The sequence below is a fragment of the Ictalurus furcatus genome, chromosome 6, assembly GCF_023375685.1.
Source record: "Ictalurus furcatus strain D&B chromosome 6, Billie_1.0, whole genome shotgun sequence".
NCBI lineage: Eukaryota > Metazoa > Chordata > Actinopteri > Siluriformes > Ictaluridae > Ictalurus > Ictalurus furcatus.
In genome coordinates, this window is record NC_071260.1 from 32,358,173 (window position 1) to 32,375,703 (window position 17,531).

Below are 17,531 nucleotides of genomic sequence, written 5' to 3' on the forward strand. Positions count from 1 at the left end.
ACGCGGTTCAGTTTCGAACGTGCCACCGTAATATTGCCAGCTCTCTGTGCAAAGACGTGCCCTTTATTTATTTATTTATTTATTTATTTATTTATTTATTTATTTATTTATTTTACACTTGGAACCATTTTCTTATCTCCTCATGCCCTTACGTATGGCCTGCACGCAAGCCAACGTTGGCTCCTTAGTGTTAATCCTCTACTCAGACCATAGTTATTTGATGTTTTTATGCAACATTGTTCTTCTTACTGTATGTTTCACCATTAGCTTTGATTTTATAATTATATGGGAAGTCAGATACCCAAAACCCAACTTCCAAACATATAGTCATATATGCACACCGTCCATAAGATAATAACGGTATCCTAGAAAGCATGGCTGTGTGAATCCACCTGTATGCGTTCGTGCAAGTGTAAGTTAGTCGGAGTGTTGGTGTGTGCGGTTAAAAGAATACCAGAGGCCACAGGTTGGTGCGGTACTTCACGGTCTTGGTTGGGAATGTTGAGAGGGGGACGTCGAAGAAATAAATCATCAGTAAAAAGAAAGATTTTGCCACGAGAGGCGGCGAGTGATGAATTATCCCCAGAACGTCTGGGCTACCGTGCACCTGTGACGGCCATTTTATTACAGCTGGCGAGCGGCTCATGGCTGCCCTGTGTACTCACAGCCTCTGAATCTTGTGTTGAAGCATGCTGAGGAGCTGCTCGACTAAATCAACGCAATCAAGCCTGCCTCCCCTCTTAAGGAAGTCACATGACCAGACGAGAAGCCCCGGTGAGACGGCCACTGAAATGGCTGATTTCTGCTGGTCTGGGGGCTGACGGTGGATCTGGCACACAGTTGGGGGAATCTGTGTGTCTTTATCTGTGTTATTCTGGATGGAGGACCCTCTGGGAGTTGCCTCATTAATTTCCCTTTGCTGGGAAGATTTGGAAAATCTTTAGCGGGTGTTTTTTTTTTTTTTCTTTTTTTCCCGAGCTCACATACAAGGGCTTCGTCAAGAGAGACAGCCCCCTTTCCCCCCCCCCTTTTTTTCTTTCTTCCTCCCTCTCTTTTATCACTTGTCTCGCATTTTTCTCCTCTCCCTAACACGTAACCCATGCACTAAAGAACATCAGTGCTTTGTTTGCTGAGGCTTAATTCAACCGCAGCTACACAAAACATATTTCCAGCGAATGAACCTGATCATGGCCGCCCATTACAGAAAGCATGAAGATGTTATGAAGTTGCCTTCGTGCCCAGGCTGGATGCAGCTGGGTACACTCGGGAGATGGGAGACCCCCCTGTAGAGAAAGCTATTCTGCCTTTGCCTTGGTACCGAACGTGCCCTCGAACATGCTATTGCACTTATCCCAGGATGGTCTAGCGATATTAAAAGCGTCAGGTTCATTTGAAAGAGCTTTTTTTCTTCAGGGTTGCAGTGATTACGTGAACCGCAGACGTAGCAGCGATGTTTGCTGAATCAGTTTGCTAAAAACCAAGTGACAAGCGTGACCTGCATTTAAAGCACGCCCCAGTTTGTGCTTAGCCGGTCCTCTACAAGGTGCATTTGGAGCGGCTCTCGCTAAACATTACACACAGGATAGGATGATACATTACTTTTCTTATTCCTTTCCCTGAACTCCCGGACCAACCGCTCCACCATAGAGACACGCTCTTTATATGGCCAAGAGTCACTAATGACATCGCTCCGAGACACGGATTCATATCGGCAACTGAGGATCGGATCGGATCTTCTCTTCTCTTCTCTTCTCTTCTCTTCTCTTCTCTTCTCTTCTCTTCCGTTTCTCTTCTCTTCCGTTTCTCTTCTCTTCTCTTCTCTTCTCTTCTCTTCCATTTCTCTTCTCTTCTCTTCTCTTCTCTTCTCTTCTCTTCCGTTTCTCTTCTCTTCCGTTTCTCTTCTCTTCTCTTCTCTTCTCTTCTCTTCTCTTCCATTTCTCTTCTCTTCTCTTCTCTTCTCTTCTCTTCCATTTCTCTTCTCTTCTCTTCTCTTCTCTTCTCTTCTCTTCTCTTCTCTTCTCTTCTCTTCTCTTCCATTTCTCTTCTCTTCTCTTCTCTTCTCTTCTCTTCTCTTCCGTTTCTCTTCTCTTCCGTTTCTCTTCTCTTCTCTTCTCTTCTCTTCTCTTCCATTTCTCTTCTCTTCTCTTCTCTTCTCTTCTCTTCTCTTCCGTTTCTCTTCTCTTCCGTTTCTCTTCTCTTCTCTTCTCTTCTCTTCTCTTCTCTTCCATTTCTCTTCTCTTCTCTTCTCTTCTCTTCTCTTCTCTTCCGTTTCTCTTCTCTTCCGTTTCTCTTCTCTTCTCTTCTCTTCTCTTCCATTTCTCTTCTCTTCTCTTCTCTTCTCTTCTCTTCTCTTCCGTTTCTCTTCTCTTCCGTTTCTCTTCTCTTCTCTTCTCTTCTCTTCCGTTTCTCTTCTCTTCTCTTCTCTTCTCTTCTCTTCCATTTCTCTTCTCTTCTCTTCTCTTCTCTTCCATTTCTCTTCTCTTCTCTTCTGTTCTCTTCTCTTCTCTTCTCTTCTCTTCTTTTCTTTTCTCTTCTCTTCTCTTCTCTTCTGTTCTCTTCTCTTCTCTTCTCTTCTGTTCTGTTCTCTTCTCTTCTGTTCTCTTCTCTTCTCTTCTCTTCTCTTCTTTTCTTTTCTCTTCTCTTCTGTTCTCTTCTCTTCTCTTCCGTTTCTCTTCTCTTCTCTTCTCTTCCGTTTCTCTTCTCTTCTCTTCTCTTCCGTTTCTCTTCTCTTCTCTTCTCTTCTCTTCCGTTTCTCTCCTCTTCTCTTCTCTTCCATTTCTCTTCTCTTCTCTTCTCTTCTCTTCTCTTCTCTTCCGTTTCTCTTCTGTTTCTCTTCTCTTCTCTTCTGTTCTGTTCTCTTCTCTTCTCTTCTCTTCTGTTCTCTTCTCTTCTCTTCTCTTCTCTTCTTTTCTGTTCTCTTCTGTTCTCTTCTCTTCTTTTCCGTTTCTCTTCCCTTCTCTTCTCTTCTTTTCTGTTCTCTTCTGTTCTCTTCTCTTCTTTTCCGTTTCTCTTCCCTTCTCTTCTCTTCTCTTCTTTTCTGTTCTCTTCTTTTCTCTTCTTTTCTCTTCTCTTCTCTTCTTTTCCGTTTCTCTTCCCTTCTCTTCTTTTCTCTTCTTTTCTCTTCTCTTCTTTTCTCTTCTTTTCTCTTCTGTTCTCTTCTCTTCTCTTCCATTTCTCTTCCCTTCTCTTCTTTTCTCTTCTCTTCTTTTATCTTCTCTTCTCTTCCATTTCTCTTCTCTTCTTTTCTCTTCTCATCTCTTCTTTTCTTTTCTCTTCTTTTCTCTTCTCTTCTCTTCTTTTCTTCTTTTCTTCTTTTCTTTTATCTTCTCTTCTTTTCTCTTCTCCTCTCTTCTTTTCTCTTCTCTTCTGAAGAAGAGAAGTAAACTGCACTGAATAGTACACAGTGAAATCCCCAGTGTTGAATTAACACCCAGCGTGTTTATTTGAGTCCAGTGGACGTATATAAACACTGTAGGGTGTGAATTCAACACTGGGGATTTAGCTGTGTATCTTTCCGTGTTGCTGTTGTGGATGTTTTCCACATGGAAACCTGGCTGTAGTAAATACACGCACGGACTGTAATTACGTAGGTTTCAGAGTAAGCATTAAGAGGCGTACACTTTTTCGCAATGTAAAAGATACTTTGATGGTACCGTTCCAGCTACAAGGAAAGGTCCAGTTTAGTTCCCTTTGTTCCTGGAGAGCGTAATGTCTAAGATGGACACGACAACCTTGTGCCAAATGTCTCCAAACATGAAAGGCCTCTGCTGTCCAGCGAAACCGAGCACAGCTTGTGTTAATGTACCGTTTCCTTTGTGCACCTATTCACTTCTGTTCTCCAGATTAAAGCGGGGATATGCCTTTGATTGCCTCTGAGCATTGTACTGTGCTACGCTTTGTACCTTTTTGGGCCGATCCACCATTCCTAAGAGAAAACAGATCGGTTTCATTCAGACCTTCGTGCCGAGTCGGTGAATCGTCTGAGAAAGGAAGGACGTTTCCTAGTGTCAGTAGAAAGCACAGAGCTAGCATTGTGCTTCTCGAAGTCCTTTTGAACAGACACATTACGTAGACATTTGTTTCGCAAAGCTAAAGTAGAACGTCTGGCATCCCGGACACGTTCACGCTATCCTCCTCTTTCCGTCGCATCTGTCAGGAGGTCCACGTTGTGACCTTCAGCCGACCTGAGAGATCTCATTCGAATCTGCCCAGTTGGGATGGATCGCACGCGTCTGCAGTCACATCTCTTTGCTGTAAAACCCTGTTCTGTTCCGCTCCTAACAGGAAACGGAACATGACAGGTCTTCCTTAAGGCCGACTACATAACGGCTCGATTTGGCACAGCAGATTCCGATCGGTACACGTTGAGTCCAATTATAACGTTCAATGGGACGGAAGATCCCCAGCGGAGATGAGCTTCTAATCTCTCCTCATGCCGTGTCTCATTAATACGTTCCACGAATTCTGACTTCACTTCATTACGTCCATCTTAGCCCCCCTGTACCATTCGGTGTCAGGTAATGCTCGTAAACATTTCACAGTGGAGAGTCGTCTAAAGGACGTTCTGCTCTGCCGTTGTATCTAATTGATACCTTCCGTCGTGTCGTCTGCACTTCCAGCTATCAGCGGGCCGGATCGATCGTATAGCGTCGTGCTATGTCACGGGGTGCGAACCGATCTGGATTTTCACTTCTTCTTCTTCTTCTCTTCTTTTTTTTTTTAATGCCAGCTGAAGCGAAACAAATTTGATTGCGCTTACATAACTGGAGAAAAAAAAAAAAAAAAAAAAAGAGTATTTTTCTCAAATGCAAGAAATCCTGTCTGTTGCACGCCCACATAGCATTAAGATCTTCACAATCTGCAGTAAAAAGAGCACCGCTCTGAGATCCAAACAGCATCTGTGCTGGTTCAGTGTTTCACCTTGACAACAGCGCTGCGCCTATGTATGCTGGAAAAGCCCCTCTCTTTTTCCAGAAGTGTTCTAAGTGGGGCAGTCACGTTTCGCGGTTAACTCTGCAGCTGCTGCCGTCCGTGTACAGCACAGCGTGTCCCCCCTTCTGGATAATGGCTTCCCCCACCTCCACCTTCACCTCTCTTGTCTGGTTTTTTTTCTTCTTCCGTTTCTCTTCCGTCCTCCTGCTGCTAATGTTCCATCATCTCTAAATATGAGAAGTATTATAACAGATCATTGTTACCTCTAAATGCCTCTTTAAAGGGTGCGTAGATTGTCCCAACACTTATTGCTGATTCGCAATCACACCCTATTCAGTGCCGTGTTGCTACCACTCTAAACTGTGAGGCCTATCACAGACTCGTGATGAGACCTTTTATTTTATCCCCGCAATCTCGGATGTAATCAGGCATACAATTAAGAAAGCGTCTTCTTGATTGTATTCGGCGCCGGGACTAGTGTGGAATGAAAAGCCTATAGTTTTACTTTTCTTTTGAAATCCCTACAACCAGCAATTTGCCACTCGTACAAAATGTCACCGGGTGCATTTTTTGCCTAATGAGGTCCAGGTGGAACAAAGTCATATCTGCATCCTTTAAAAAAAAAATATAAAAATAAAAATAAATAAATGAATGAAAAAAAGTCGCCAGATTCAAAGGTTCCGCTGTATTCCACGATGCCCCGAATGTCACGAGGAGCCGTCAGCGTTCGAGGCGATCGGATCGAGCGATCGGATCTATCACGCTGCGTCATCAGAGAGATTGTTTCAGACGTGCACGGCGATTGGGAAAGGTTTTCGTGTAACTTATCTGCAACACTTTGTAACCTCCTGGCGAACGCATGGACTGCGTAGGAACTTAGTAAACTTTCACTTTTAAGTGTAGCCCGGCTTAGCACAATGGTTAGCATCGATTTGCTAACTCGTACCTCCGGGCTCGGGGCTTCGATTCACGGCGCTGCTCTGTGTGCGTGGAGTTTGCATGTTCTCTCCGTGCTTCGGGGGTTCCTCTGCGTACTCCGGTCTCCTCCCCTAGTCCGAAGACATGCGTCGTATGCTGATTGGCGTTCCCAAATTGTCCGTAATGTGTGAATGGGTGTGTGATTGTGCCCTGTGATGGGTTGACACCCTGCCTCGTGCCCCGAGTCCCCTGGGATAGGGTGGCTGTGGATCAGGTGGTAGAGCGGGTTGTCCGCTAATCGTAGTGTTGGCGGTTCGATTCCCGGCCCACGTGACTCCACGTACCGAAGTGTCCTCGGGCGAGACACTGAACCCCGAGTTGCTCCCGATGGCAAGTTAGCGCCTTGCATGGCAGCTCTTCTACCACTGGTGTGTGAGTGTGAGTGTGAGTGTGTGTGTGTGAATGAATGGGTGAACGAGACACAGTGTAAAGCGCTTTGTAGAACCGCTAAGGTTAAAAAAGCGCTATATAAGTGCAGAACGTTTACCATTTACCATAGGCTCCAGACTCCTCACAACCCAGTGTAGTACAGTGAGGGAAAAAAGTATTTGATCCCCTGCTGATTTTGTACGTTTGCCCACTGACAAAGAAATGATCAGGCTATAATTTTAATGGTAGTTGTATTTGAACAGTGAGAGACAGAATAACAACAAAAAAATCCAGAAAAACGCATGTCAAAAATGTTATAAATTGATTTGCATTTTAATGAGGGAAAAAAGTATTTGACCCCCTCTCAATCAGAAAGATTTCTGGCTCCCAGGTGTCTTTTATACAGGTAACGAGCTGAGATTAGGAGCACACTCTTAAAAGGAGTGCTCCTAATATCAGTTTGTTACCTGTATAAAAGACACCTGTCCACAGAAGCAATCAATCAGTCATATTCCAAACTCTCCACCATGGCCAAGACCAAAGAGCTCTCCAAGGATGTCAGGGACAAGATTGTAGTCCTACACAAGTCTGGAATGGGCTACAAGACCATTGCCAAGCATACTGGTGAGAAGGGGACAACAGTTGGTGCGATTATTCGCAAATGGAAGAAGCACAAAAGAACTGTCAATCTCCCTCGGCCTGGGGCTCCATGCAAGATCTCACCTCGTGGAGTTGCATTGATCATGAGAACAGTGAGGAATCAGCCCAGAACTACACGGGAGGATCTTGTCAATGATCTCAAGGCAGCTGGGACCATAGTCACCAAGAAAACAATTGGTAACGCACCACGCCGTGAAGGACTGAAATCCTGCAGCGCCCGCAAGGTCCGCTGCTCAAGAAAACACATATACATGCCTGTCTGAAGTTTGCCAATGAACATCTGAATGATTCTGAGGACAACTGGGTGAAAGCGTTGAGGTCAGATGAGACCAAAATGGAGCTCTTTGGCATCAACTCAACTCGCCGTGTTTGGAGGAGGAGGAATGGTGCCTATGACCCCAAGAACACCATCCCCACCGTCAAACATGGAGGTGGAAACATTATGCTTTGGGGGTGTTTTTCTGCTAAGGGGACAGGACGACTTCACCGCATCAAAGGGACGATGGACGGGGCCATGTACCGTCAAATCTTGGGTGAAAACCTCCTTCCCTCAGCCAGGGCATTGAAAATGGGTCGTGGATGGATATTCCAGCATGACAATGACCCAAAACACATGGCCAAGGCAACAAAGGAGTGGCTCAAGAAGAAGCACATTAAGGTCCTGGAGTGGCCTAGCCAGTCTCCAGACCTTAATCCCATACAAAATCTGTGGAGGGAGCTGAAGGTTCGAGTTGCCAAACGTCAGCCTCGAAACCTTAATGATTTGGAGAAGATCTGCAAAGAGGAGTGGGACAAAATCCCTCCTGAGATGTGTGCAAGCCTGGTGGCCAACTACAAGAAACGTCTGACCTCTGTGATTGCCAACAAGGGTTTTTAAACCAAGTACTAAGTCATGTTTTGCAGAGAGGTCAAATACTTATTTCCCTCATTAAAATGCAAATCAATTTAGAACATTTTTGACCTGCGTTTTTCTGGATTTTTTTGTTGTTATTCTGTCTCTCACTGTTCAAATAAATCTACCATTAAAGTTATAGACTGATCATTTCTTTGTCAGTGGGTAAACATACAAAATCAGCAGGGGATCAAATACTTTTTTCCCTCACTGTATAAGCGGTACAGAAATGGATGGATGGATGGATGGATGGATGGAGTGCAGTCCATTTTTTAGCCCAATTTTGTGCTTTTCATGACATTCTCATGAAACTTCTCCTCGGGTTTGCAAATCACGTAGTAATGGTAGGTGAAAGATACGGTAAAGATACGCTCACGCACCTCATGTTTATAAATGCAGAAGCCTGCTGATATCCACCATTTTAATCAGGCTGTTCTGCAGGAATGGAATACAATCCTACAACAGCACATTTACAGGCTGTGATTTAAAAGAGCGACACAGGGGCGGCTGCAAGATGTTCTCCCTGAAAATATGCATATAATAACCATGTGTTTAAAGAGCAAGCAATAAAATGACAGGCTGCAGACGAACGATTTCCCTTTTCTCGGGGAAATATCCTCGTATATGGATATTTTTCAAAACATTTTTTTTTTTTTTTTCCGCCCATGTCCACATAAAAATAGTGCTTTGGGTCACGGAAAAACAAAAGGGGGAGCAATCTTTAAAACTCCATTTTCGCCGTTTCCATGTAAGAGCTGATGGGTAATAATCGATTATGAAAATCGTCGTCTCGTTATCATGTCATTATCGATTAGTCGGTCTGCGCGTGAGATCATGAGATCGTGTGGCGGTGATGCACGAGCACAAACAGGAGTGGTTTACGGCGCCCTCCACTAATATTGGCACCCTCGGTAAATATGAGCAAAGACGGCTGTGAAAAATGTGTCTATTGTTTAACCTTTTGGTCTTTTGTTAAAAAAAATGCCACAAAAATACTCTGCTCTCATGGATATCAAACAACACAGGTTTATTAGAAAAAAAAAAACTTTGTTAAATATAGGTGTGCAACAATTATTGGCACCCTTTTAGTCAATACTTTGTGCTAGCTCGCTTTGCCAGGATAACAGCTTCTGAGTCTTCTCCTATAACGCCTGATGAGGTTGGAGAATACACGGCGAGGGATCTGAGACCGTTCCTCCGTACAGAATCTCTCCAGATCCTTCAAACGCTGGTGGACTCTCCTCTTCAGTTCACCCCACAGGTTTTCTATGGGGTTCAGGTCAGGCGTCTGGGATGGTCATGGCAGGACCCTGATTTTCAATGCTTGTGCTATTTTCTTGTACCCACTTCCCATTTTGTGAAGCTCAACAACCTTTTGCCGCGGTATCCAGAATCCAGACTCCACAAGTTTGTGCAGAACCTTAGGATTTATTTTAGTAATAACATTTTTGCACAAAGAGATTATGCATGAGGAAAATCTGACCTTTTGTAGAGCGCAGTTAACGTCATCAATATCACACGTCTGCTAACGTTTATATTCGGAGACCTAGCAGAATCCTGAATAATAAATAGTGTTCAATCAATCGCTCAAGATATTTATTTCCAATTGTAAATGAGAATAAGGACAGTACGTGCCCTTGAATGGCAGCACTAATCATCCCTACAAACCTGCAGCACCATCACCCGTCACACAGCTTCCTGTCATTAGCTTTTGTTTGTTTACGATTATATTTTATGCACCGCAATGAGGGCTTGAATTTTTGAGGGATGAGGGCTTGAATTTTTACCTCACGAAATCTGTCGTGAGGTAAAACATGAAGAAAATGACTTGAGCAGGATATACACACAAACTCTGCTAGCCCCGACTACACTGTAGAGCAATGTGCGGCGTTATGAGGTGCATTTTAAAGCTGGAAACGAGCCCCAATGATGGCGTGTCTGCTTTTTGTGTGGGCGTGTCAGTTGCAAGAACCTCTGTCTATCCAGACTCACTCACACGCTCCAGCTTGCGGTGCGAGCTACTCCCTAAAATGCTTTTAATACTGAGTATTAATTATGTTCCGGCCATTAACTGCTCTAGTCTCAAACCGGAGTGTGAGTAATACAGGCCTAGCCAAGCTTCTCCTGCTGGAGTAGTTTCACTGTCTCGATGTGTTGTCTCAGCTCTGTCTGTCTGTCTGTCTTTCATTGTCCGATTCACACTGCAGTCTAAAGGACTTAATGGCCGTGTCCCAGTAGCACCGATCCAGTGTCACTCCTGAGAGTACACCTGAGCGACATGCAGTGCCCGTCACACCAAGGCCGATTCAGATTCATTTCCATTATTCCCTTTGTATCCACTGTAAACGAATGTGCCAAGGGGTTTCTTGGCACATTCAGGTTGTAAGCTGAGAAGACAAGTATGACAAAACAAGCTTTCTATTTCCTGACGTGATTTTTCATCTGATCACGTCACATCTGAAAGGTTTTTAGAGGTTTATAAGGTTTTAGAGGAAGAAAACGCTTCTTCCAATGGTTTCCATTTGTAAAAGTCGTCGACTTGGAACTTTTCTAAAAAAAAATTAAAAAAAAAAAAAAAAAGAAAGAAAAACTTTAACAGTCCTGTGGAGAAATCTGGAGAAAATCCGGAAATCCAGAATGTAAAAGTGTGTGTGTGTGTGTGTGTGTGTTGATGTGGGATTTACGTCCCATTGAGTGAGCTTTCCCTTTACTCATGCTTTTTCTCCAACATGTTTACCTATGAGCTTACGCACTCTGTAGTATAATCATCGACTACGATGTGTCTGTGAGTATGTGTGTGTGTGTGTGTGTGTGTGTGTGTGTGTGTGTGTGTGTACGTGGGTCCACGTGAGTGTTTGTAAGTAAAGGTAAAGGTAAAGGTCAGTGCACTTCCACATGCTACCTCTGCCTGACTGACTTTCCTTTACCCAGAAAGCCTTCTGGCTCTCTGGATTCAAATGATAAAACAACAACCTGGGTGGGACCACACACACACACACACACACACACACACACACACACAATATTACCCTACATATGCACACAAAACTGATATTTGTGAAAATGGACTATTTCCGTTGACTCTGACTGTCTCTATGTCCCCATCAGTGTTTTGTTTTTCTCTCACAGTTAAACTCTGTACCTACCCACACACACACACACACACACACACACACACACACACACACACACGCACGCACGTACGCACGCACACGCACAATCTGAGTCTGGTTAAGGTAGGGACTCGCATCCTCGGGGCATCTGAGGAGTAAATCAAAAGTAATAAGAGATGACAGTTCTTCAGTTACAGCTTTCAAACAGGGACACACACACACACACACACACACACACACACACACACACACACAGTCACGCATTTCAGATAAAAATATTGAGTCCTGGTCTGAAATAAAACAGGTCTATATGCGACTGGTTTCTCATTTGATATTTGACTTCAGTGCAGCGGGCAGTAGGAATCTCAGCAGGTTTGCTGTTAAAACGAGCATTTATTTATTTATTTATTTGTTTATTTGTTTGTTTGTTTGTTTGTTTTACAATAAATTTTAAGCTACTTGGAGCCAGGATAGAGATTGAGCCTAAATAATTTAGAATGAAACATGAGTTTAGTATTTGTATACGTTACAGTACACGTTGCACGTTTTTCTGTTCTGTTCCGTTCTATTCTTCAGACGTTTCAGATATGTTTAATCAATCTCACGTGAGGACGAATTCTTTCACGAGGCGGGATTTTTGTTGGTGACGTGTATGAAAAATCGTACGGTCTAATGCTGGCTTTGTTATGTTGGGCAGAGAGGAAAAGAGGAGTTTAGACATTTCCTGAAATGTCCTTCGTTGTGAAACCTACACCGGTGTATATCTTCACCACGTTGTTCAGAGCCATCAGGGGTTCTGCAGGATGTCGTTTGCTACGTACACACGCACCCACATTTCTGACTGTTCTTCATCATATTTCCTCATCCTCAATTTTTTTTAAACCATTGCCGATAAAAATAAAAACCACTCTTCAACAGCAGACGCTATACTTACTACTGTAGTAGTACGTAGACCATCCGTCCGTCTGTCCATCCGTCCATGCATCCATCCCTCCATCCGTCCATGCATCCATCCCTCCATTCGTCCATCCGTCCGTCCGTCCGTCCGTCTATCCGTCCATTCATCCATCTGTCTGTTCATCCGTCCGTTCATCCATCCATCCATCCATCCGTCCGTTCATCCATCCATTCATCCGTCTGTCCATCCATCAGCCCATTCATCCATTCATCTATCCATCTGTTCATCTGTCCACCTGCCCATCCATCCATCCATCCATCCATCGTCCGTCCATTCATCCATTCATCCATCCGTCCATCTGTTCATCCACCCATCCATTGATCCATCCATCCATCCGTCCATACGTTCGTCCGTCCATCCATCCGTCCATCCGTTCGTCCGTCTATCCATCCATTCATCCATCCGTCCGTCCATACGTCCATTCATCCATCCATCCGTCCATCCGTTCGTCCGTCCATCCATTCATCCATCCATTCATCCGTCTGTTTGTCCATCCGTCCATCCATCCATCCGTCCATCCGTCCATTCATTCATCCATTCGTTCGTCCATCCATTCATCCGTCCATCCATTCATCCGTCCGTCCGTCCATCCGTCTATTCATCCATTCGTCCATCCGTCCATCTGTTCATCCTTCCATCCATCCATTCATCCGTCCATCCATCCGTCCGTCCATGCATCCATTCATCCATCTGTCCATCCATTCATCCATCCATCCGTCCATCCGTCCATCCATCCATCTATTTTCTGTACCGCTTATCCTACACAGGGTCACAGGGGAACCTTTAGCGAGCTCTGAGCACAAGGTGTGCTACACCCTGGACACATTTACACACCCATTCACACACTACAGACAATTTAGAGATACCAATCAGCCTACAACGCATGTCTATGAACCGGGGGAGGAACCGGCATACCCGGAGAAAACCCCCGAACCACATGGAGGACATGCAACCTCCGCACACACAGGGTGTAGGTGGGAACTGAACCCCCAACCCTGGAGCCCCCTTAAATAGCCCATATTTCATGTAAATCACATGCATACATGGTAAATCGGGCCATGTTGCGTTTGCTCATGATGTGATGTTAAAGCACTGGTGGTCAGGATCTTGTTTTGACACAATAAAAAAAAAACATTCCATCAATTTTACTCAAACCTCAACAGAACAGGTGGTATTTTATCCCAGGTCCTCGAATCTCCTTTCGCTTCCGTGCGACTCGGAGGTACTCTACAAGGCCCAACTGGGTTCATGCGCTATATTTTCTGCCTCATATACAGTATATAATCCATTCAATGAGGCTGTATTAATCCTGCGTCACGTCAGAAACCACCCTTAGGATCTCCATATCTGACATTAACACACCCAGTGATGACTGTTAAAGGGGGAGCCCCGTTGAATACAGGGGACAATTATGAGCCTTAAGATCGGACTCGCTGCCAAACAGAACATAACGAAAGTGCCAGAACTGGAATAAAGATCAATACAGAACGCACTGCCTTACGTTTGCTTGTTCATAAACGATGATGGATCATTGTAACGAATTATTAATGTTCACGGTGTATACTATAACCTTACGATAACACTTTGTTGTTGTTTTTTTCTCTCTCTCAACAGATCCCCAGCTCAAGGGTATAGTGACCAGGTTATATTGCAGGCAGGGATACTACTTGCAAATGAACGCAGATGGATCTCTTGATGGGACCAAGGATGACAGCAGTAATTCTTGTGAGTTGATATCCCCCCCAACAACCCCCCCCCCGCCCCCTCCATGGTTTCTATCAGTATAGGTTGTTGTCCGTTTCAAATATTTCAAATAAGTATAAATATTTTTTTTTTAAGACTGCTAGATAAATACTGCGTCACATCCGCACACCGAACGTCGAGTATGCGTCTTTTGATCAAATACGGTGCTGAATAAATGCCCATTTAAACGAGTGAACGGAAATCTGATCTAAAGACCCGTCATTGCATATAGATGCATTTATTCGGCTTTATAAAAGCGCGAGCTGGGTGCAAAACCTAAGGGCTTTTTTTTTTTTTTTCCGCATCAAATAGTTATGTTGTGATTACAACATCTGCTCGCTAATTAAGCGAATCAGAATGATTGGTGATTTGTGCCGTCTAGAGAAACATCGAACTGTTCAAACGAGTGCATCCACATGCAAATGTGATCGGGATCAAATTCATTTTTATAAAATAAATACGATAATAATACCGTATCCGGCGTTCCACAGCTTCGCGTCCTTTGCACGGACGGTACACTGCGTTTAAATCAGGAATCGGATCCGAAATGGCTCCAAATCCATTTGGTGGGTTCTCCTTCTAAATACCGCATGCCATTTCGATCCTTTTATTTCGCACCGGTTTGTCTGGTGCGCTTGCTTGTCAAATCAGATTAGACAGACACTGAATAAACAAGGGCCCCAGATGAAGTGAGAGCAAGATCATCTCTTGGATTGTCACCAGGACTTGCGGGGATGTGTGTTTGTGTGTGTATGCAAGGAGAAATTGTGGCACACCAGCGAGTGGGGTATTATTAGCATATACAGGACCTGTTTTTCCATTGCTTCAGGCCAGCTGCTTAATTTGATTTCATTTTGAAGCCATAACGAGAGAGTGACAGGCAGTGTCAATCTTACACACACAAACATGCATGGCTCTCCCGACGTGATGGATTTTCTCCTGTGACGCACGTCGTTGTCTCATCAAACACTCAATAACCAGATGACGAGCAGGTCTGTGGACGCCATAAATCTCCGAACGAGACTAGACTGGTTTCGGTTTTCTATATAAATGCTATCGTAGCCATTTTCTTGTATGTACTGTACAATAGCAAAAGATAATAAACACACGCAGAGGCACTGAAGCACCGAGTAGTCTTCTACCACTCTGATCTGAAGAGTGCAGCGTGCCGTTCTCGCCGTGTTTTCCTTACACCAGTCTGTCATACACACACGTCAGTTCATTTTACTGTAGATTAGCATAAGCCGTATGGACAATTGGCGCTCGCTGTCGCTGTCGGAACAGCCATCCTACAGCAACACAAACAATAACCATTACGTAACAAACCCAGGAGGCAGGCTTCGACAACAAAAGAGCCATTAAAGCTGCCATGCACCATTGCTGCCTCTAATTACTGCCTCCACTTCTACTGGGGTTAACACCACTGAGTCAGCATCACATCTACCATACATATGGCGTACATCTGCGTTTAGCCCGTTAGTAACCTGTGGGGCTACCAACCCATTGCAGGGCACTATCACACACACATTCACACACTATGGACCATTTAGAGATGCCAGTCAGCCTACAACGCATGTCTTTGGACTGGGGGAGGAAACATGGAGTATGTTTATGAAACCCCCAAAGCATGGGTTGAACATACACACACACACACACACACACACACACACACACAGGATGGGGGTGGGAATCAAACCTCCAACCCTGGAAGTGCAAGGCAGGTGTGCTAACCACTAAGCCATTGTGTTTGGTAAACTGACTCATCACTCAACATTATTTGTGCAGGAAAATATTCTGGGCAGGATTAAAAAGCAAATTGCCATAGACTTTTTTATAAAAAAATTAAATTTCATTAAGTTTTTCTTAAAGTTGCGGTGTCAAAACATGTTACAGGCTGAAAAACCCAATTTTAGCCAAAAATTTCGTTCCCCAGATGAGGACGGGTTCCCTTCTGAGTCCGGTTCCTCTCAAGGTTTCTTCCTCGTATCATCTCAGGGGGTTTTTCCTCACCACCGTCTCCACCGTCTCGCTCAATAGGGATAAACTCACACGCTTAAAATCTCTACCCTGTGTTTATACGTTTCTGTAAAGCCGCTTTGAGACGGCGTCCGTTGTTAAACGCGCTACACGAATAAAACTGAATTGAATTGAATTTCAAAAATCGTTTTGGATGTTTGCCAGAATTCGACCACAGTGATATCCGATTGGTTTTCCTAGCTGACGACACGATTCTAACGACCGGGCCGGCGTCGTGGGCTCAGTGTGTTCCGCTGTGGTGGTATGTGCACTAAGAATACAACTGAATTGAAATAGATCGTGTCGTAAACAATCGTGTATTCTGTATTAAAGAGACTTTTTTCAACCGCGCTGGACAGAAAGCCACTAATAAAACCAATTCAAAATGACTTTCAAAAAAAACTGGTCAGCCAGTGGACCACACCAAGCAACCACCCACTACAAAAAGCTGATTTAAAGCCTTTAAATCATTCGTTTATTTATTTTTTACAACTCTGTCTTACAGAAATTTCGATTTAGATTTAGAACCCTAACGAGCAAAGCGTCATTAGGGCTATGAAAAACCCCCTGAGTCACCATGAAACCAGACACAGAAGGTCTTCTGGGTGACACCGGATAGTGGGATTACAAATAAATCTTTACTCTTCTACACCTGCGCACTGTAACGTCTAACAGCACTAGTGTGATGGAAGAATGTTCAGTATGGGTATGTACCGAATGAGTCCTGGGATCAGAACAGGAACATCTTTAGGATTACAGCAGCAGCTATATCCAGGGGAGATTATCCACTGAAACCTGCGTGAGTCTTGGGCGTCAGCTGTTCCTGGGAAGTGCAGATGTTTGTATCCATGTGAGAAGATCCACAGCACATACTGTATACTTGTGTACAATAAAGATCATTAAAGGCTTCTGAAGGTCTGGCGTACACTGAGGGTTCCTCTCTGGTCTCGTGTGCTGAAATGCATGACATGTCGTTGTATGCATCGCTCCATTTACCCCAATGCTACTCACAGAAGCATTCTCTATCTGTTCTTTCCCTCCAGCGTTGTTCAATCTCATACCTGTGGGCCTCCGAGTTGTTGCTATTCAGTCCGTGAAGACAGGGTTATACATCGCCATGAATGGAGAAGGCCATCTGTATACATCAGTGAGTACCACGTGTGTGTGTGTGTGCGTGTGTGTGTGCGACTCATGTTTAGGGTCAAGAAAATCCCTATTTTATATTGTGCCACTTGCAAGCAACTGCTGTGACTATTAACACAAATATCCAGAGAGGCCTCTACTCTCTCTCTCTCTCTCTCTCTCTCTCTCTCTCTCTCTCTCTCTCTCTCTGAAACGCTCTCATTCTCTCTCTGAAACTTTGAATATCTTGAAACTTTCTGAAACATTGATCATATATAAAACAGCGGTAGATAGAGCTGTAAATATCCAGGTACTAGGAACCCTTCTGCTGCAATTGAAACATCTTTCACCATGGAGTCTTACACAAAAACTCTCCGACCATGTTCTAAAGGGCTCAGTAATCAACTTTAAAAATGTGCTCCTGCACTCCTTTTATCCATTTTCTCTCGCTCTCGCTCTCTCTCTCTCTCTCTCTCTCTTTCTCGTTCCCGTTCTTTCCTGTGCGAATGAGTCACGTAATGGCCTGCACTCTCGAGTCCAGAGTGTTCACTGGTATTGTGCCTCGTTTCTCGAAGAATTCGACTATCATTTGATTCCAACATCCATTAGGTGCCCATCACTCATTACAGCGCAGCTTCGATGCACTTACCCGGTAAATGCTCACAGCAGTGCCATCATGTCAAACATGATTTCAGCTTTTTAAAAATTTATTTAGACCCTTTTTCACATTTCTTGGGAAATTTGAATA

The 17,531-nt window shown here is 44.1% G+C and overlaps 1 protein-coding gene across 2 annotated transcripts in view; it reads left to right on the forward strand.

Moving 5' to 3' along the window:
• The window catches only part of fgf14 (fibroblast growth factor 14), a 142,386-nt gene that overhangs the window by 93,821 nt on the left and 31,034 nt on the right, over positions 1-17,531 (forward strand). For both annotated transcript variants that reach the window (XM_053627713.1, XM_053627714.1), the window contains exons 2-3: positions 13,517-13,627; positions 16,705-16,808. In XM_053627713.1, coding sequence (XP_053483688.1) covers positions 13,517-13,627; positions 16,705-16,808 — 215 coding nt within the window. The remainder of the gene's footprint in view (positions 1-13,516; positions 13,628-16,704; positions 16,809-17,531) is intronic.